The sequence below is a fragment of the Silurus meridionalis genome, chromosome 25, assembly GCF_014805685.1.
Source record: "Silurus meridionalis isolate SWU-2019-XX chromosome 25, ASM1480568v1, whole genome shotgun sequence".
NCBI classification, from domain to species: domain Eukaryota; kingdom Metazoa; phylum Chordata; class Actinopteri; order Siluriformes; family Siluridae; genus Silurus; species Silurus meridionalis.
The window spans coordinates 13,965,182-13,987,170 of NC_060908.1; the positions used below are offsets into that span (position 1 = coordinate 13,965,182).

Below are 21,989 nucleotides of genomic sequence, written 5' to 3' on the forward strand. Positions count from 1 at the left end.
GCATACGCGCTTCAAGAGAGCGAAAGAACATCGAGAAATCAGGAAGACCTTCAACAAGCTCAGCCCCCGAAAATGTCGAAACCATTCAGCAACTTGTGCATGATGAACGTCGGAGATCAAGCCACATGATCTCTCTTTCTCGCTCACCCTACTCGCCAGTTTTGTCACTTGCTGACTTTGCCCTCATCCTGAAGATGAAGATCCAGCAGAAAGGTCGCCGTTTTGACACCATTACACAGTGATAATCGCACAAGGTGCTTCGAAAAGAAGCTTTTCAAGACATTCCAGAAGTAGCAGGAACGCTATGAGCCCTGTATTGCAGTGCAAAGGGACTATTTTAAAGGTGATCGTATGTAAACATAAACAAAGTACTTTCTTGTAAACAACGCTAGTCTCAAAACTTTGATACCACTTTCAATAGTTAAATCTTTGGATCCTGGGAAAAGAAAATACTTTATACCCTGGCTTCAGTCGATAATCTGAGTTTTGTTGCCACCCAGAGAAGGGTGAAGTTTCCTTTTTTGATACAGTTTTTTCTAAAACCATCGTTGACGGTACAACTGGCAAGATAAGAAATTGACATTCTGATTTTGTGTGGCAATGTCTGTTGATAAAAGTGCTAGCTTCAGGATGAACACTTCTTCAGTACAGTTACAGGTGCTTCTTTTTGGCTTCCCAGTCAGTGCTAAATTGGGATTACAGTTCTGGAACATTCCTAGGATGACATCTTCGACCCTCTGATCTCGTTCCAGGGCCCTCGAGCAGTCCAATGCTGCACTGTTAGCAATTGCAAGCATGGGTCACCAGTTACAGGGGTTTGGCCGACCACGGATCAGTTTGGCAGGGGGAATGTTTCACCCTTGGACAGTCGATGGTCATTCATGATTACATTGTGATTCAGTTCAAAAATGCTAAGAATGTACTGGCAAAAGTGGTCCAGTATTTCAGTCTCATCTTTGTCAGATTTTTAGGATTGGTGGGAAACATTGCAATACATTGTGTCTGTGAAAGGGGACTTCTGGAACTATTTGAGATTAAAAGACAAGTCTGGATGGCTTTATTCATTATTTGAAAGGGATAAAGTAAACACAGCGCATTCCTTTTCGAACAAAAGTGTATTTTTTGTTTTGCAGTTGGAGCCCAAGTGTTTCTCAATATGGAGGACGTCGTTGAAGTGTATAAAGGTGATTCGGCCGTCATTCGCTGCCAATACAGTTTTGCACAGAATCCCAGTGTGGTCATGGTGCAATGGTTTGTGGTACGTGCAGTCCACTTATTTGGCCAACATTTACACTTTGCTTGTCAACTAATTGGTTCTTCCACCAAAACTGCTTTTGCTTCAATTCTAAACTAAATTTGTCTGAATCTCAGCGTGGTCCTGGAGGCAGAAGAATAAGGATCTCCTACAGCGACCTCACCATGCAAAAGGTGGACCATAACACGACCTACACGGACCGCATCAGCATCGCAGGGGACATGACCGGCGAGAACCTGACCATTGTGGACGCCAGACTCTCAGATGAGAGGGAGTTTTTCTGTCAGGTCAACGGCCTCGCAGCTGGCAACGGAGAGGGAAGGACCCACCTGAAGGTTTTCAGTGAGTACGCTTTCCTTAGACAACAGGTTTGGTTGGAGATCCCTATGGAGTATTTATTTTACTTGCTTTTGATTCAGACCCCCCAGAGCCTCCGACGATAGAAGCAGTTCGTTCGGGTGTTTCAGTGACCAGTCTGTTACCTTCAAAGGTCAGTGCCATTCTCAGACCACTCAGGCATGTCCAGTTGGTTGGGTTTGTTTGGTCTTCATTTGTTGTCAATTTTGATTTAGATCGCAAGTTGTGAAACAAGAGGAGGCTTCCCCAAGCCGAACATCACCTGGTATCGCAATCATGAACCGCTTTATCCCCAAATTGGTCGTAAGTAAATAGATATTTTTTATTTCCTTTGTATGCTTTTACCATTATCAGTAACATGTCACATCCACTATATTGTGACTTCACTCTAAGTTGAGCAGAGAATTTCCAATAAAATTCTGTTCAAACTTCATCTGGGGAATTTTGGAAATATTCCAAATTTAAAAGTTACCAGGAATTTATGGGAATTTTGCTAAAAAATTATAGAAATTAATTAGAAATTTAAGGATCAAATACAAACATAAATATAAACATTTTGTTTGATCATAAGCTGACGTGTATGCAAACTAAAACAGATTTAAAAATAATTATAATTTTGACTGATTTAATTGTAAGTAGAACAATTATAAATATTTCCTAATATATATTTTACAATGTTACTGTTTTGTTTTCTTGGCTGGCTAGCGACTGTATAAACACATTTTGTACTTGCAAGTTAAACTTTAAGGACGTAGATTAAATATATTTACCCAAGTAATATCAAAACTCACTTGAATGGATGTAATGTGTAATGTTATATTTCAGTGTTAGTGCCTTTGTAGCAAATTGGGGTTAAGATGAATAAAACACTTTGGCACATGAAAAGAACTGATCTCGGGGGTTGTAACTGTTATGTCCTCCTTGCTTAATAGCACAGCTTGTGTTTTTCTTTTTCTTTTTTTTTACTTTACACAATGCAAGACTTAATGAGCCTTCAACATTTATCAGTTCTTCCTTCCATCCAGCTAAATTGGTATGAATTGGTGTAAGCCTTTTAGATCTAATTATATTTGAGTCATTACAAAGAAAGCCCATTTTTTCCTCTGTAACTGTCAATTAAATTGAGTGTGTGTGTGTGTGTGTATACACAGAAGTAAATGTGGTTACCCTGGTGGCCAAGGGGCCCAGCGGGCTGTACACGGTCGAGAGTGAGCTCCATTATACAGTTGCAAGGGAAGATAGCGACTCGGTGTTCTCATGCGAGGTCAGCTATTACGTTCCCGGGGCCATACGGACGGCTGAATCCAGAGAAGTCAACATCACCGTGCACTGTGAGAATCAACGCCATCTTACCTCCTGATTTTTATTTACTGTATCTGTATTGTGTCTACTGATGACTTCTTCTGATGACCGAGACTAAACCGAACAAGAAAAGCAACCCATTTGCAGTAATAATCTATTATTTTTTAGCAAAGTGAGTTTGTTTGCAAATGTTTGGAGTCCATAAAATGGTAGAAAATGCTTTGGAGATGCACAATTAAATTGAATATAACTGTTTTAGCAAGATTTTAGCCTATAGTTACCTCAATTACCACTGGTTTCATTCATGCAGTAGCTCATTTTAGCTAGCCTGGTACTTTTGTGCTTCTCGAGCTAGCATTAACATTTGGTCGCTAAGTTACGACTACATTTCCTGTAACCATTCCGTTCGGCAGTGCCACTAGCAAGCTAGCTAATGTGAGCTGATTTACACAGAGCTACGTAGAAGATGCTATCATGGTACTTTTGAGAGATTGCTACTCAAAATCTCAACTCAAACGACATGACTTCCGTCTTTATCTCTCTCTTGACACGACTGATTAGCGCCGAAGCCACACTGCCTTGGAAACGTGTTTCTGAATTGGTGTCCACCTATGGTCTTGTTTTGTGTATGTTTGTGTCTCAGACCCAACAGTCAAAGTGGACATGTGGATGGAATCACCCATAGGCTTGGTCAAAGAGGGGGACACAGTGGAGATCCGTTGCCGGGGCGATGGCAATCCCCTGCCGACCATCACTTTCAGCCGAGAACAAGTAATAATACCCCCCAGCACACACATTGTTCTAGAGTAGAGAGGGCAAGTCATGAGTGAGAAAAGTCTGTGAGCATGGCAGACACATAGAGACATAGATCACTCAGCATGCTTCACATTTCACCCAGCTTTACACAAAGCAAAATCGTGCTGCTTCTCTACTTTAGCGTATTACAACATAAAACATTATTAAATGTATTTTGTCATTACTGAACACTGAAAGATATACAACATGAGAAACCAAAGAGCAAAGATCCAAAAACTAATACCGATAAGGGGATAATGTTATCATAATCTTATAAAACAAGCTTTTGGAATAAATAATAGTAATGAACAAGTCCTAAGTGTGATTATTAAGCATTTTTTACTGGGCAACCTTAAAACCAGTTATCACAGCTAAAATAAAGTCTTAAACGATACAAGGTCTCAAATGATTAGTAAAAAGACAAGTAAATTGCAAATTGTGCTTCACTAACTATGAAAAAAAAGATCAATAATCTTAAAACAATCTTAATACTCTTACACAATCTGCTCGTGCTTTGCATTTTATTATTAAAATAGAATCAATATGATTTTTATGGGTAGAAATAAGATTCTTGTCTCTGAGATGAATGTAAAGAAGTTGGAATAAAGGCTGAAGGGTGAAATGGTGCAGGAAAAAAATTTGAATTGACTCCAGAAGATCACAATTTGAGGGCGCGTTTCCGTCTATTCACGTGTGTAGGCGTTTGCAGCTCAGATGCTTCCCTTAAAACTGCAACATCTTGGGTCATGGTAACATCACAGTAGATGATGAAAGCACATTATTTATGTGTATTTAGTTGTCTGTAATTGAATTGACTGAACAGGACCTCCCATTTCTGTCTCTCTGCCGAGACATGTATTAAAGGTGGGGTCAGGGATTGGTGAGTAACTATTACCAATCTAATATATCTAATGATAAGTATCATCAGAACTGTAAATTAGTTTTCACTGGTTTCCATCTGTTCTATTAAATTATATTTCAAGTCAAGTTTATTTCTATAGTGCTTTTCACAACAGACATTGTCTCAAAGCAGCTTTATAGAAATCAACAGTTCAGGTGAACATTGTGTGTTTATCCCTGATGAGCAGCCATGGCGACTGTGGCAAGGAAAAACTACCTTAGATGTTATCAGGAAGAAACATTGAGAGGAACCAGACTCAAAAGGGGAACCCATCCTCATTTGGGTCACATCAAGAGTGTGATTATAGTCTTTAAACAATACAGAACACTGGAGAGTGAGAACTAACATGAGCACTGAAATGTAAGATTATAAGTTATGTTCTTTCTACAGTCTTTTACAGTCATTTGTGGATAAAAAACTAGAAGCTACTGAGCAACACATAAATAGCTTAACATTTGCGATCATCATAGATATCATTTAATATCACATTTTAAAAAAGAACGAAAATAAGCTCTAGAGCTGCTTTGTTGTTGTATGCTAACTATGTTTAGAGCTACGCTAAAGCTAAGACTAGTTTATATGCCATGTAGAAAGCATGTGATGGCCTTCCCCTGGTTGGTTGCTGTTATTTAATGGGGTGAAAAGGAAATTCGGAGATTGGAGGAGTCCCTTCTAAATTCAGAGTAATTCTGCTCTCAGTAAAAGAACTGTTCGGAGGAGAAATATTGGTCTCGAGATACGAGAACTATCATTTGACCGACCACATAAATAAATAAACCAAACCGATAAAATGTGATATTGTGGATTATGTCTTATGATCTTTTTGTATGATTTTTGGTTTGTTAATTCTGCTCGCTGCATTGTTCGTGTGCATTTGCCATGTGTGTCCTTTATAAAGTTTTAAGTAAGTTATGACAGACCTTAATAGACTCATCCTCATCCCTGTATAGGAGGTGGATGTGGGTCTGGAGGCTGAAGGTAACGTGCTGGTACTGAAGGACGTGACACGGAGAGACAGCGGCTTGTACCATTGCCTGTCTTTGGACCTGGACTCGGTAGATTCTGATGTAGGGGCGAGTCTTGAGCTTTCTGTGAACTGTAAGTAAATGCATTTAAACTATTATTCCACCTCTTTTCACCTGATTTACGGAACGTGTGGAGAGATTTAACATATTTTTAACGTTTGGGACGAAATGGTGAACATGAAATAAACTGTAGTGGGCAGGAAAGGTTTTTGTCTAGTCTTTTTGTTGTACATGAATGAAGGCAGCTGTATAGGACACGGCCTGTTTTGTGTTAACACACACATGCTAAATTCACTCTAAAAGGCAGATGGTAATAACTCATGTCCAATAACGTTCTAAGAGCAGGATGTGTGTGTGTGTGTGTGTGTGTGTGTGTGTGTGTGTGTGTGTGTGTAGACCTTGACCCAGCTGTGGTGGTTCCCAAAGACTCGGAGATCATGCTAAAAGGAGAAAGTCTGACAGCAACATGTAACGCTTTGTCCTCTCTAGAGACGGCCACAATATGGTTTAAGGTACTGTACATCACTCCCTCGGAATTTATGGACAAAAGTTTGCGGACACCTCAGCAGAGCCGTATGTGCTTTTTGAACATCCAGGTCGACATTTTAATCACCATTTGGTATTATATTTATCACCACATTCCTAGAACGATGTTCAACTAGATTTTGGAGATTTGGGAAATTTGTGCTTATTCAGCCTCAAGGGCGTTTAGGCACTGACATAGGTGAGGTCTCGGGTGCAGTCATCGTTCCAATTCGTCCTAAATTAGGTGTTTAATAGGGTTGAGGTCAGAGCTCTAGAGCAGGACACTCAAGTGGAGGGCTGCATTCTCGCGGGAGCCAGCTCTACACTCAAGATCTTCTACTCCAACAGATGTAAAGCACATCTTCAGTATGTGGTTTATCACAAATTTGTGGTAACAAAAAAGTCAGGTGTCCCAATACTTTTGTCCATATAGTGTATATACAGTGTAGATCCATTTTTAAAACAGTAAGACAAAATTACAGCCGACTGAACATGCACTGAATGTTACACCATTATTCACAAAATAATAGAGAACCGTAAGAATCGTGTTTTTGGATCGCAAATATGATTTTTTTTGCCTTAAAATACAGAAAACTCGTGAATGTGAATAGATTATGAGGACTGAAAGTGGAACAATCTATTCTGGTCTTACATAGAAGTAAATGGTGATTATATATGTATATGCGTGTGTGTGGTCAGGATGGTGTCGTGTTAAGACGGGGACACGTGCTGCAGCTGCAGGACGCTACGTTTGACACAGCTGGACGTTATGATTGCGAGGTGACCGTCCCGTCCATACCTGGCCTGCATACCAGTGGATCGGTCCATATAATAGTGCAGGGTAAGAGGTCACCCGTACACGCATACATGGCAAACGGCACAAAACATACACACAGAGATCGAAGTAACAGCACCTAAATTAATATATAATATAACTAATGTTTTTGCAAGTAATGATTTGAGTAATAGATACAACGTGGTATCAAAATGTTTCGAGATTAAGCTTCGTAAAACGCCAACAGATGGCCGCACAAGGCTGCACACACAGTCACAGGGAGCACCGACCTTCATACGTCAGTGTGCCAAAGTACATCGTCCTTTAAACTCTAAACTTTTCGATACCACCTCGTAGGAATAATGGGTTTCTTTTGTGCTTGTTTTATGACTATTTATCGTCGTTCTCATGAAGGACGCCAATACGTTTTACAATTACAAAAATACAAATTTTCTTTATCTTATTTTATCTTAACATCTGGGATTCCCAACAACATAACAATGTGTACTTTCCATTTAGATTGTTCAGAGTCCAGAAATTAGATATTTTCACTGTATAAAAATACTGTATAAAATGTGTCTATTTTTTTAAATGAATGATGGAATAGGATTGTCGGATGTGGTCTCTTTCTCTAGGCGCTCCTGAGTTGAAAGACGTGGAGAAGGAGGTGGCTTTGATGGAAAGAGTGGGCAAGTGGCTAAACCTGACCTGTGAAGCCAGAGGAATTCCACGACCCATAATTACTTGGAACGTAACCGGCAGCCCTGTGAGACACACACAAACACACACACACACACACACACACACACACACACACACACACACACACATAGAGCTATAGGCAGCCATAGACAAGTTCATGAATTTTGGTGTGCTTCTGTGTGTTTGTGTGTTGTCAGAATTCACGTGAAGTTCTCAAGAAAGAGACAGAGGACGTTGTCCTTAGCATCTTGACCCTGAAGGTGACCATGGATACGGTTGCTACGTGCAGCGCCACAAACGTGATGGGTGCCGAAACTAGGAACTACACAATCACAAGCAGTACGGGTTTGAATCTTCCTCTGAATACACCAGAATACAGAGTATTTCACACTGATAGGATTTCATAGTTAAGAAGAAGGACTATGTTGAGCCTTGTGTCTCTTTAGAGACATATACATTTATCTTGTTGCCCTATCAAATATCACCATGCTCTACTGGCACTACACGATATGGACAAACGTATTAGGAAACATGACTTTTCCAGCCATATGTGTTATGCCAAACTGTTAGCACAACAAAATCTGGTGGAACATCTTCCCAGAAGAGTGAAGGTTATTTAAAGGCTAAATGTGGAATGTGATGTTCAACCTTTTAGTCAGGTGTCCACAAACGTTTGTCTATATAGTGTATTTGTAGGTTAGAGAACACATGGGCTATGAAGAACTTTACGTCTTTGTTTGGGTTGTACTATAAAATCTCTTCAGGTTACGAAATAATCTAATTTTAATGAAAGTAAGACATCTTTATTCATACGTACGTCTATGATGACTTTTGGAAGCATGGAAAGTGTCCATTGACTACAATATTGGACATAGAGGTATAAAACTTGTATTCTTCCATGTCCTTGAGGTGATATTCATACTCTTTAGAATCACTATGTCGATTTTCCCCGTTAGTGTATGTGTTGTAGCCTTCACCTTTACAAGTGAACCATACATAGTAAAGTTCGACGATAGCTAGAATGGATTGAACTTGCAAATCAGTGAATCACCTCTAGAGGCCTCTCTTGTACTGTGTAACGCAACCCGGAAAAACTATCGGTATGGATCTTTTCAACAATCAATGCGGATTAATCGGCAAATCCGAAAATCCGGTCGACCTTCAATACATAATAAGGAATAGTAAGGATACCACCTTTTACAAGCAGATATTAGATATGCGGCGAACCCCGCAGACTCCTAACAACATTCTCTCTGCATCTCTTCACAGTTCCTATCGTCACCCCGACAGCGAGGAACACTGCAGGTAATCGCATCGTTCGCAGCTTCCTCGGCCTGGACTTCTCATTTCTGTTCTCCCGAATCCATCCTAAAGATCAGCTGACTATTATAAATAATACATGAATATATAAATATATTTTTTCATGGTGGAGGAAGCACTGCAAATGTTTGATTGGCTCTTTTCGCCAGCCCCCTGGGCATATTTAAAATTCCGTGTGAAGAAAAAAGAGGCGAACGAAAATTAAGGCAGACGTCAGTTAGGAAAACGCATCCCACGTCTGTGTGTTTTTCTCCACATGAGTGTAAAATTAGCTTTTTCCGAAGCGAATGCGGAACAAAAACATTTTTTCGTATCACCATGAAGGGGTAGCGAAGCATCTAATTCTCGTGGTACTTGTGGTGGCGACACGCTGTTTCATTGAGAAGATTTAGCTCGTAAAACGTATTTCCAGACAATCGTTTGTCTTCGAACAGCGCGCATATATTTATTGTTTGCTCCCCAGAAAAACTCTATCTAAAGGCTTTTAACAGTCACAGGAGGAGGAAGAGTGCACAGACGTTCATTCATCCATTACTGCTGTTGTGCATTAGCAAGTCAATTATCCAGAGCACTCTTTCTTCTGGAATGAATGTGAAGCGTCGCCGAGAGACAGATTCACGATTCCTCAAATTTTGCGTGTTTGTTCACTTCATTATTAATCACAAATTTTCCTGAGAGGAAAATATTCTGCTCTGACTTTTGATTCTGACTTTTAGGCTGTTACTAAAAAAAGGTGTAGATTAGGAGTGGATGTGATCTAAACCTCAAAAAAGCATTGATAATCTGAATGGGCTAATGGCTAAAATTTAATTTTTTATTTTTAATTTTTAATTTTTTTACCATTAGGCTATATTTTTCCAAATACACCAACATATACCTTATCATATATATATGAATAAACGAAAAATATATGATTCTATTATCATTGTTTTATTATTGTGTATATATATAATAATTTATTTATATAAAAAATATATACATAAGAAACAACAATAATAATAATTATTATTATTATTATAATAATGATAATAATGAAAATGTCTGGTTTCTTATCGGTCATTTATATAAATATTTTTTATATATTTTTATCATATTATATATTGCTTTTGCTTTTTTTTTACCTTGTCCTTTTTTTTTAGAACACCCATGGTAGTCTTTCAAAACAGTTATATATTATATTGTATTATATTATATTAGATTAGATTAGATTAGATTAAATTCTATTATATTTTAAACTGTAATATAAAAGCAATACAGTAGAAATGTAATTTAATTATTATTTTATACATTACTTCATAACATTATATATTACTTTGATTTACATTAAATAATAATTATATCATAACCTGGAGTATTGTTTAATAATAAGTGTAATAATGGTAATAATAATTTGTCACAAATATGAATAGCACATTATTTAAAAGATTATTTCAATACTTTAAACCTCCTAGTGAAAGTTATGAGCAACCCCTTTAACGACACTTTTTGCTTGTACAGTGTTTTGTGATGTTGAAATTGTGATATTACATTGAAAATTAAGAATACAGTCAACTGTTCACGCTTATTCATTTCTTTAAAACGCGAGTGGCCTGGACATATTGGCACTTGTTGACATGGTTGTAGAACATTGACAGTGCAGGCAATCATTCCGTTGTTCTTTGCTCCACCAGTCGATAACAGAGGGGTGATGATCGTGGTCGTAATCATCAGCCTTCTCCTCTTAGCCATCTTGGGCAGTGTGCTGTACTTCCTGTACAAGAAGGGCAAGCTGCCGTGTGGACGTTCTGGCAAACAGGAGATGTACGTTTCGGTTCACTTAATTGAATGCAGATTTCTCGAGTGTTTGGAAGTGTGTATTGATGTGGACATGTTTAATGTGTCCAGCACCAAAGAGACGACCAATAAGGATAGTATTGTGGTGGAGATGAAGGCAGACAAGACGGAAAAGACGGAGAAGTCGGGATTACTGACTGGTGTCAATGGCAACAATAAACCTCAAAGTGACCAGGTAACTATAGAAACTGTGTGCATGATGAATCAGATTTCTTTTATTGGTTTCCTCTATGCTGGATATTTTTGGTTTTATATATATATATATGCACATGCTCAGCATATAGTCATTTGTCAGTACTTGCTTCAGTCTGCTGAAATACTTTTCTGGTTTTGAAATAGACTTCAGTCTGCCAGTTGATTCAGACCCAAGTAAAATCTACTTTGTGGTAAACAGTAAAATGGTGCAATGAAAGAAAATGGGGGCCATTTAATAATTGTACATCAACTCAATGTCCTTTATTATAGATTTACTTGACATAAAGCCAGTTCTGGCTCAACTATTAATATCTTTTCTTTCTTTCTCGTCGCATTTCATCTGGATTAAAGCACACTGACCTGCGCAAATGAGGCCAAAACCTGAGAACAGAAGATTCCAGCACAACAACACAACAACCGAGAGCTAACCGGATACGAATAACGTCTGCTGGAACAGCTGAATAAAGAGGACATGTTTTGTCCACCTTTTCTTTTTTTCTTTCTGATTGGCCGCATCGAACTAAAGCGAGCTCGTTCATCCACGCCAGTTTTTTATTCTTCTTCATTTCGGCCCACAAACCTTTTATTTTATTCTGTAATTCCCATCCACCTGAGGAATTTCGATGTCACCGTTTCCATGTATGGCCTTTTATACCCATTTGAAAAGTGTATATAGTATATATAATATTTAGGTAAACTTGAACCATACGGCAGATTGTTTTTTTTTTTTTTACTGGATTACGGAATTTGATTACATACGTCAATGGGACAAAAAATTTTCATTTTCATAAAAGAAAGAAAAAAAAAAGCTTGGTCACACAGTATTTCTATAAACTGTGTAACACTGCCGTAGACTCAGTAGAACCACTACAAACATAATCACATTCCTCATTGTGATTTTTTTTTTCCCAGTACGATAATGTAGTTCTCATTTTAATTTTATGGTTTATGGATAGTAACTCAAAAATCTGCTTGCGTACAGTCATGTTCTTTCTTTTTTTAGCTAGTGTGAAGAGAAGCTGGTAATCCGAACAGACCAGAAAACTCAGCATGTAGAGCCGATCACCACTGTAGACTTGTTTGTGTTTTTTTTTGTCGATCAGAGAGACTACTGCTTTTGTAAATATCGTCGGCAGACTAAACTGTAGCACGTTCAGCTGCAGTTAAAACGGCCATGTTTGTTACACTGAGACTTGTTTTGTTAGGGCCTGATTGTGTGTGTGTGTGTGTGTGTGTGAGTTTTCTTGTTTGAAACAAGTGATTTCACGAGCTTGTTTTGTCTCCTCACACTGTTGCGGATGAGTCGCGGGATTCTAAAGGTTTCAGAAACCAGCTTACGGTTTGTCCTCTTATACACCTGTACTGTAAGGAGTTTGGAGGGTAATATAGTAGCTCTGAGCTTCACTTTGACAGGATTATGGAGTAGGGACTACTTTTTCCAGCTGCCACCGTTTTCCACATCACGTGACCCAATCACAACATCACCGAGCACATTCACAGCTCGTTAGCACACGTGCTACCCTGCACATGTTTCACTGCTAATAAACTGTGTGAAATTGTGATTAGGTCATGTGATGTGATGTAAGCATGGATGTCCAGTGGATGCTGAGAAATCTACAAATCTACATTAGTCTCGGGTGTGTCCCGGCTGATTCAATACATAGCAGGGAAATTGTTTGGCCCCCAAAAAAACAGAAAAGTTTGACTGCTGTATATGTTTCTATAACTTTTTTTAAACCCCAGTGAAGAAGATAATGGTTCGATCGTTTCTAAAGATGCGCCTCGTTGTCGTAGGATGATTCGTTTTCATGATGGATCACATGCTTCATTTTGGTGTTTTATCCACTTATACCTGGAAAATACTAAATTATAGAATTCCTGTTACTATATTTTTTTAATTCCCTGAACTATGTCCAACAATCAGACGTCCTCGTCCGTTTATTTAATCTCACAATCTCGCGTCTCTTCCGACAAGACAAACCCGGATTTCAAATGTATATAAACCCGCTCACGTGTGGTTCCTTGTTTTGTTTCGTTGTTATAGTAAATGTTAATGTAGTTCTGCTTATGTGTGTAAATTAAGAAATGTGATTTGACGCTTGTGTTTTTTTATACACTGTAATTTCCTTTTTTTCTGCAAAAACAATGCCAAATAAAGATATGTTACACTCTATTATTCTTTCATTGATTTTTGTTAAGGGGGTCGGTTGGAAAGCACATATTCTAGTCTGTAAATCAGCTCAGGCTTAATTTTAGCTTTTTTTGTGTGTGTGTGTGTGTAATGTGTGTATTTTGTCTGTGATTCAGATCATAGCTGCAGTTAAATAAACCACTGTTTCCTCTTGGAAGATGGTGACAATTTTATTATGAAATTCTATTTTAAAGTATAATAAATTTCTTTGTGTAAAAGTCTGCTGCTCATAAATCATTTTCATACGGAGTCAAAATCACAGTTCTCTTTATTTCTTTAACTTGTTTTTTCTTTCTTTGTTAAGGAATACCAAAATTCGCAACATTTTTTGGGGAAAATTTTCTATGGATTTTAAGGATGTTGCATGTTTGGGGATTTTCCTTCTATTCCTAAGGGTATCGATGACAATCTAAATCTTAAACATTCACCACCATCATTATCATCCTCATCAATCATCACCTGCTCTTCATCATAAGACTAGGATCCTGTACAAGCGTTCTATCGTTCACTCAGTCCAGTCTGTGGCAGAATGATGAGAGGAGGACATGTGCCCCCTACCGGTTGTACAACCCAGACAAGCTTTTGTTGACAATGACAATGATAATGAGTGTATGGTAATAATTGAATGGTGAAAAGTGTATGGCAATGATTGTGCAGCAAATAGTGTATGGCAATGAGTGTACAAAGACTTCACACTACTAGTGCACAATAAATCATACATGCAATGATTTTTATTTCAGTGTTGAAATCATGAATTAATTTTGATATTTTTCATCTTATTTTTCTTCTATTTTTTAATATGAAACACACGTAATCTTTTATTTGGTCTTTGACCAGCATCATGTGGCATCATAAAGATATTTATGTTCATTCATGTACGAAGTAGTCAGTGAAACATGTATCAAAACAAACAAATATAAGTTTATAATGTCATATAACAAAGAATTCAAAACTATGCATGAGCCATTATTCAAATAGACAGTTGTTGTGGGTTTTTTTATGAATTTGTACATGTTTTAATGACATCTGCAATAAAATAATTTTGCAATTAAATAATAAATCAACCAACCAACCAGATAAACAATATATTAAATACATAAAAGAATTGATAATTTAATTGCATGTAATTCTGGATTTAAAGTCCCAGAGGGCGCTGTTGTTCATGTATGTGTGCTCGGATGGCGTGTGTTACAAGACGCAACAGAACACTACTGCTCACTGTAGGTGTACAGAGCTACAGGTGACTCACATAAATACACTAAATGTATAATGTTTTTCTACACCCTATATAATCAACTTTATCAATAATACATCCAAATTTTGGACCAAACTAACGAACAAAAACGGCCTAGATTTATGCTCCCCATTGGCCCAGTCCTTGGGGTTCTATGGTAAAGATGGAAAACAAGGTAGCTCAGAAACATTCTTCCATCCAAGAATCATACATTTGACCCCACATTGATTGGAATGTTGTGAGTTCAAATCCCAGCACCACTATCTCCTGGACCCTTGATCAAGGCCCATACCCGTAACTAGCTCAGTTTTTTAAATTAGATGATTGTAAGTCAGGCGAGATTGAGATGGTTTGGACATGTGCAGAGGAGGGACATGGGGTATATCAGTAGGAGAATGCTGAGGACGGAGCCACCAGGAAGGAGGAAAAGAGAAAGACCAAGGAGGAGGTTTATGGATGTGGTGAGGGAAGACATGCAGGTAGTTGGTTTGAAAGAGGCAGATGTAGAGGACAGAGGGGTCTGGAGACAGATGATCCGCTGTGACGCCCCCTAATGGGAGAAGCCGAAAGAAGAAGAAGAAGAAGAAGAAGAAGAAGAAGAAGAAGAAGAAGGAGAAGAAGAAGAAGAAATCTGAATATGGGTGTGTGCAAATTGCCGTAAATGTTATAATATTGTTTGGGTGAAAAAAACGAGACAGTTTCTACTCTTTTACTCACACATAAAAAAAAATACAGATCCTATTTTTATTTTAACTTCACCAATTCGGGGATTAAACACAAGTTCATCTTTTCTCTTATGATTCTGCCTGAATTCACAACAAATGTGTACAAATTCTAGAGAATTTTTTGCAGATAATAAAATCACAAAGTTCTTTAACCCTAATCAATTCCTACATCTTTGCTTGTGGGAATTGTTCCAAATGCTGTATACTTAGCTTTACTCGCCCTGCTCGGCAAAATGGGGTGATCATACACTGGAGGACGAAAGACATCATGCTGGTACCCTCCTCTGACGTCTGAGGCCACTGGGCCGGTTTGTCGAGTTGCTCCATCTTGTTTGGCGCTCGAGAACTGTGACGCTAATCTTTTAAGAGGCTCAGGATACTTGTGCACTTGGGGAGGGGATGGACAATCAAGAGGGGAAATGAGGTTGTAGTTTGGAGCTGTCATGGAAAATATTAAGATATAATAATAGTACCCTTGGCTGATGAGGAAAGAGCCAATGCAGGTTATTGTGGACAGGATGTGTCTCCTGGCTAAATGTCTAAATGTCTGATGCAGCAGGAGGTGGGATTTTGGGAAGGCTAAGGTAAAACCTGTGGATTATGAGCTTTAAGGTTATTTAAATATAATAGACTTGCTCATGAAACGGACGAGCTAACGTTATCTCGTAAAAGTATGATTACTGTGTGTTTCAGCGTGTTAACACAGCCATGGCGTTATTTCTAGTCGAGACGAGCTGCAGCCTTATCAGCTGGCTTTTTCTGTACATCCTGCTGTGTCTCGTGAACAGAAAGCGAAGTGCCGAGTGGAATTGCAGACTCATCACCCTACTCCACGGGGTCCTCATAGTTGTGCTAACTGCTTACATCGGGTTTATTGATGGGCCATGGCCATTCACACATGCAGGTAAGTCATCACTGATGCCAAATTTAAAAAGTGGTCTTATAAAAAATGGTTGTATGATGGTTAATAATTGTGACTTTCTAAACCTCAAAGCATGTCCGAAACCCTTTAGCATACGAGTATGGTATCAAAAAGTTTCCAGACTAGCCCTGTTTACAATAAAATACTTTATCTATCTACTTTACACGCGATTATCCAGCGCTCCTGCCACTCCTGGAATGTGTCCTCGAAAGTCATCTTTTCGAAGCGTGTCAAGCGCCTTCTGCGAATTGTGCTGGATCTCCGCAATGGTGTTAAAACGAAGACCTTTGAGACGGATCTTATTCTGAGGGTAGAAGTCCCCTGGAGACACATCTAATGAGTAGGGTGGGCGTCCAAATCAGATCAAGATGCAAATTAGATCATGATGTTGCAAGTGGTCAGAATAGCAGACATAGCAACGCACGTGATCAAAAAGTACCACCTGTCTTTTGGCACACTGACTTATGAAGGTCAGTGCTTCCTGTGACTGTGCGTGCAGCCTTGTGCTGCCATCTGTTGGCGTGTTACAAAACTAGTCTTGAAACTGTTTGATACCAACAAACCAAACAAACAAAAGTTTGACCTGGACAGTATCCGTGGTCCCAGGGGCTTGAGCAAGGATAAGGTTTGGTGTTTCCCAAACTCTTCCTATATCTATATGGACTTGTGGTCCCAGGAATGGGTTGAAAACAACATTGGATTAAGAAACCAATAACAATTGGTTTTTCGTGGCAAATGTCCAATAATGTTTACCACAGCAACTTTAAACTCCACTCAAATAAACAAGTATGTATCTTGTAGCTGTATCTTTTTTATCTCTGATCTCCAGGCTCGGAAAACACGCCACTCCAGGTCCTAGCCCTACTCATCAGTCTGGGATACTTCCTTTTTGATATGGCCTGGTGTGTGTACCTCCGTACAGAGGGGCCAGTAATGCTGACCCACCACACCCTTAGCATCCTGGGGATTGTGTGTGCTCTGGGAATGGGCGAGTCAGGCGTCGAGGCGTGTGCTGTGCTCTTCGGGAGCGAAATCACCAACCCGCTCCTGCAGGCCCGCTGGTTCCTCAAGCAGATGGGGCGCTACAACAGCCTGAGCGGTGACCTTGTCGACCTCCTCTTCATCACGCTCTTCGCTTGTGTGCGCATCGGCGTCGGTGGACGCATACTCTACAGTGAGCTGGTGTCTCCAAAACCCAAACTGGTCATGAAGGTGGGCGGGGTGGCCATTTACACCCTCTCCTGCATCTTCATGGTAGACATCACGTGCTTTGCCTGCCGGAAAACCCGCACCAAGTACAGACGATGGCAGGAACAGAAGACGCTTAATGCTAATGGACATACGGGGTAGTGACCTGCTTAGCTACAAGAGATTGGACAATGAAGGGAACATTTTTACTTTGTTGATGATTTAAAATACCTTTTAAATCTTAGTGCAACTTCTTTTCCTATAGAATCACAGGACCTGAGCAGTGAAGTGCTAATAAATCATGTTTTCGGTAAAAACAAACAAAAAAAAATCTTAATTTGTATTAGTCATGAGCGGTTAGCTATGTATAGGTATCACTTCTGTTTAGCAACCCACTCACGATTTTCTCTCTCTCACACACACACACACACACACACACACACACACACACACACACACACACACACACACACACACACACACAAAACAGGAACCTGGTCATTATGATGCACTAAACACACATTTATTCAAGCTAATAATCATTTCATTTGTCAACGTCTGGATTTCTGTCATATATGTGACACTACACTAAAGCAACCAGCAGGTGGCAGCAATGTCCTCAAATGTAAAAAGTCTCAGAAAAATTCAATTGAAAGGACATAATAAAGCATATGCGTTTATATTTTTCTGGTGATTGTGTATTTTTGAGGGTTGGGAACAGCGTTAGTCTCACAGCTAGAAAACTAAAACACTTACACTAGAAAGGTCAGACAGAGAACCTTGAATAATTCTTTGGTTGTGTTTCTGGGGACAAGCTTTAAGAGGTCCGGTGTAGAAGGCTATAACAGTGTGTTTATTGAAAAGGCAAGTGTTATGGCTTGTAAACTGGAAAGTGGGAACAAATAATCCCAAACTTGTAATAGTGTTTGAGTTTAAACTAATGAAGCAAAGCCGTTCTGTTAGAGTTTATTTGTATACCTATAAACTATAGTTTGTGTTTTCATCCCTTTCTAAGAACCCTTGTAAGTTCTGTGTAGAACCTAAACCAGTGTTTTATTGTAAAACCAACAACAAACAGTGCTATAGTTTGTGCATTAGAAGAAGAGTTTCAGTTCCAAACCATGAATAGGGCTTCTCGTAACCTTTTGGAAGAACCCTGCAATCGTTCTTCGTTAGAGTTCTCTCTGTATTTAAATGCATATAAAAAAATCAATACAAATCGAATCTGAAACTCAAGATGCTTTGAAAGCCCCTCTCTAAAATCTTATAATAGTACAGTTCAAAACCAAAAAACAGTGTTTCCCCTAATCACAAAACTATTATTACTAACTGTAACATAGTGTTAGTTATATAGTGTGTATTTAATAAACCCTTAACAGTCCTTCATTTGGGCCTCTCTAGAAACTCTTGGTGTAAATCCCTGTCTTGGAAAGAATTACAACAAAAATGTCAACATAGCCCACTCTAGCAACCCTTAAATATTCTACATAGAACCATATAGAAAAAATACAACAAGCAATAACAGTATTACAGCTTAGAAATGTAAAAGGGAAAAAAATCAAGATAAAAATCTAGAGCCTGTACTAGTGCTCTAGTTGGTTCTCTCTAAGAACGAAGAGATTTGGTGGAGAGCCCAATAGCAGTGTTTTTTATTCACAAAACTCTTTATTAATGTAATGTTAGATGTATAGTGTGTATATCTTTAAAAAATATAATCTAGACACAACAGTATTTGTTGTAGAACCATGTCTAGAACAATGATGTTCTCAGAATATAACAACCACAAAAAAATCTCTAGGAACCCTTGGATGTTCTGTGTAGAGCCATATACCTTTATTAGAAATAAAATATATACTGTATAACCAGCGTTAACAGAATTACAGCTTAAATCTTTGAGGAAAAAATTCTGAAAAAAAAAATAAAAATCTAGAACCTGCATTAGTGCTCTAGTTGGCCTTCTCTAGGAACCCCTAACAGTTTGTAAAGAACGCTATAACAGTCTATTGTTCTGTGTGGAACTCTTTACCTCCTTTACCTCATTGGAAAACACAACAAGCAATAACAGTAGTATAGGTTAAATATCCATGGAGAAAAATTGGATAAAATCTAGAACCTGTACTATTCAAGATAAAAGCTAGAACCTATACTAGTGCTCTGGTTGGCCCTCACTTGGAACCCTTAACAGTCTGACGATCGATCGATCGATCTATCTATCTATCTATCTATCTATCTATCTATCTATCTATCTATCTATCTATCTATCTATCTATCTATCTATCTGTCTGTCTGTCTGTCTGTCTGTCTGTCTGTCGACAGATAGATATAGATGTAGATATATGTAAATAGATCACATCTTGAAGGTTCTTTGATCCGCTCTTAATAGAACTCTAAATTTGAATGTTGCTGAATGTAAGACATTGAATGAGCAGATCAGGGACTATCCATCAATTTATAAAGTGTAAAACATACATCTATGTATCTATGTCTAGATAGATAGATAGATAGATAGATAGATAGATAGATAGATAGATAGATAGATAATGTAAATATATCGATATCGATATAGATATATTTACAGCATTTAGAGTTCTAGAGAGAGCTGATCAAAGAACCTTCAAGATGTGATCTATTTTTATGTACAGTATATCTACAGATAGATAGATAGATAGATAGATAGATAGATAGATAGATAGATAGATAGATAGATAGATAGATAGATAGTGTGTTTTAACCTATAGATAGATAGATCTTTGTTCTTCTAACAGTGATGATGTAACTTTATTCCAGCCTGGTTCCTGTGTCACTTCTGCATGTAGAAAGTTGAATGAGCAGCTCAGGGACTAACAGCAGCAGCACATGTGCTGCGGCGGAAGGATCTTACTCCTCCTCCCCGCCCCAAAAAAACCGAGGGAGTGGTTCGTTTCCCAGAGCGCAGGAATCTGCCGATCTAATTTTTTTAAAACCTAAACTCTGGGAATATCTGCCGAATTTTTTTTACAATCATATAAATATATAATACATTTTTCTTTGCAGTGTTTTTTATTTTTTTAGGAGTACATTTCTAACCAGGATTTGACGCTTGGAAACATATCCGGGAGCTCTTTCGTTTTTTTTTTCTTTTTGTTTTGCATTTCAGAGCGATAGATTTTCCAAACAGGCTTTTCGGCAAGAGAAAAGGAGAAACATAAGGATTTTTCGGGGGAAAAAAACATGGAAACAGGGAGTAAAAACAGCGGACAAAATGACTGAACCCAAGTTTCCAGTTTGGGGAATACGGCGGATAAACACGGAGTTGGTTCTCGGGTGTTGTGCGGCGGAGGATGGTTCAGGATTAAAGTAGGATTACTTTTTTGTCCATTTTTTTCTTCCATCCAGCAGCAAAGTTTATTAGTAAACAAATCAAGTGTAAAGATTTTGGCATTAAAGCGTTGAAAAGTTGTTGTGGGGGGAAAACAAAAGTATCCGGGTCTCAAGCCAAACGGAGTTACAATGAAACCTTCGGCACGGCGGATGTTTTGAAGCCGCAGAAGATCCTGTATAAGAGACATTGTTTCCAAAAAGGACAAAAACCCCCCCCAAGAAAACTGCAATTCTGTTGCAGGGAAAAAAAACCACAAATTACAACTTTATATATATTTTCCCCTCATTGAAATGCGAGATTTTCCGTCTCAATCCCGATGACACGACACTCTGTTTTCTTTTCCCACAGAAGTCAACGTTCACGTTGCCTGAAGGGCGACATTACAGAAAAAAGACCCCAAAATAATAAAAAAAAAACACCAAATACACGATGAAGTTGCGGGAAATTAGCTTTTAATTCATCCGGACACTTTAGACAACGTTGAATTTTTGGAGAAAAAAAAGTTTCATGGGGAAAAAATATTCGCCTTTTTTCTTCCAGCTTGGACTCAGAGACCGAGAAAGAGTCGTGTAATGATTAGACTTTTTAATATTTATTTCCCAAATATTCACAATTTTTTTTACTAAAACTGTTTTGCGGGACTCCTGGATGTTGTTTTTTTCACTTTAATTTTGTATATTTGTGCAATTTTAGTTAAAACGAGACACTTTTTCTGTGCCTGTTACTTCTACACATCGTTGGAGTCGCCTCATGTAAACTCACTTAGCTTAGCATAGTTTTTTCTCCATTCGCCATTGGTGAAATACTTTTTTTTTGTATATTCTGGATAATAAATAACCACCAAAGTTCATCTTTTGGAGCATTAGAAACACCTAGACGAATACACCAGTGTTTTACTATGGTAAAATGCTAGTTGGATAAAAACCGAAGGTGGAAAAAGGAAAGAAACGGAAGCCCAATGAGCAGCTCACAGTTTACAGTAGCTGACAGGTAAATACAAATTTGTTTGTTTGTTTGTTTGTTTATTTGCTTACTAATAGGATTTGTTTTGAGCTGGTGGAATAATTCACATCTAATCCATTGCAACTTTGTTGTCAGTGTCTATACATGTGAGTAAAACGCAGTATTTTAATGGTTATACATAAACACACATTACCTAAGGATCACTTATTTATATATGTGCACACTAACAGTATTGCCAAAAGTATTTGGACACCAGACTTTCTCCAGCCATATGTGGTTCTTCAACAAAGTGTCACCACAAATGTTTGGAGGCCCACCCTTGCATGAAACTTCTCCTTCACTTGAGCTAGTAGACCCCAAATTGTTCCAGATTTCTGACGATAAGATTCTGAGTTGGAGTGTAAGATCTCGATAGAGATT

General features: G+C 38.4%; 3 protein-coding genes across 5 annotated transcripts in view; all 3 read left to right on the top strand.

Moving 5' to 3' along the window:
* Positions 1-13,158, top strand: part of mcama (melanoma cell adhesion molecule a) — a 41,313-nt gene extending 28,155 nt beyond the window's left edge. Inside the window, exons 2-16 of the mRNA XM_046839855.1 lie at positions 1,134-1,258; positions 1,372-1,597; positions 1,675-1,745; positions 1,828-1,915; positions 2,764-2,943; positions 3,558-3,685; positions 5,561-5,708; positions 6,032-6,147; positions 6,860-7,001; positions 7,571-7,701; positions 7,835-7,976; positions 8,907-8,942; positions 10,628-10,757; positions 10,842-10,965; positions 11,337-13,158. Of these exons, the coding sequence (XP_046695811.1) occupies positions 1,134-1,258; positions 1,372-1,597; positions 1,675-1,745; positions 1,828-1,915; positions 2,764-2,943; positions 3,558-3,685; positions 5,561-5,708; positions 6,032-6,147; positions 6,860-7,001; positions 7,571-7,701; positions 7,835-7,976; positions 8,907-8,942; positions 10,628-10,757; positions 10,842-10,965; positions 11,337-11,357 (1,808 nt within the window). The 3' untranslated portion in view covers positions 11,358-13,158. The remainder of the gene's footprint in view (positions 1-1,133; positions 1,259-1,371; positions 1,598-1,674; positions 1,746-1,827; positions 1,916-2,763; positions 2,944-3,557; positions 3,686-5,560; positions 5,709-6,031; positions 6,148-6,859; positions 7,002-7,570; positions 7,702-7,834; positions 7,977-8,906; positions 8,943-10,627; positions 10,758-10,841; positions 10,966-11,336) is intronic.
* Positions 13,159-15,513: 2,355 nt separating this feature from the next.
* On the top strand, positions 15,514-17,941 carry tlcd5b (TLC domain containing 5b). The gene is made up of 3 exons (XM_046839369.1): positions 15,514-15,719; positions 15,829-16,039; positions 16,887-17,941. Exons 2-3 carry the CDS (start codon positions 15,844-15,846, stop codon positions 17,405-17,407), a joined length of 717 nt encoding a protein of 238 aa, XP_046695325.1. The 5' UTR covers positions 15,514-15,719; positions 15,829-15,843; the 3' UTR covers positions 17,408-17,941.
* Positions 17,942-20,148: 2,207 nt separating this feature from the next.
* Positions 20,149-21,989, top strand: part of arhgef12b (Rho guanine nucleotide exchange factor (GEF) 12b) — a 42,822-nt gene continuing 40,981 nt past the window's right edge. For all 3 annotated transcript variants that reach the window (XM_046839939.1, XM_046839940.1, XM_046839941.1), the window contains exon 1: positions 20,149-21,596. In XM_046839939.1, the coding sequence (XP_046695895.1) occupies positions 21,565-21,596 (32 nt within the window). In that variant the 5' untranslated portion in view covers positions 20,149-21,564. The remainder of the gene's footprint in view (positions 21,597-21,989) is intronic.

Coding starts and splice junctions, on each gene's coding strand:
- tlcd5b (XM_046839369.1), top strand. CDS start 15,844: ATGGCGTTATTTCTAGTCGAGACGAGCTGCAGCCTTATCAGCTGGCTT. Junction 16,040..16,886: donor ATGGCCATTCACACATGCAG/GTAAGTCATCAC, acceptor TCTGATCTCCAG/GCTCGGAAAACACGCCACTC.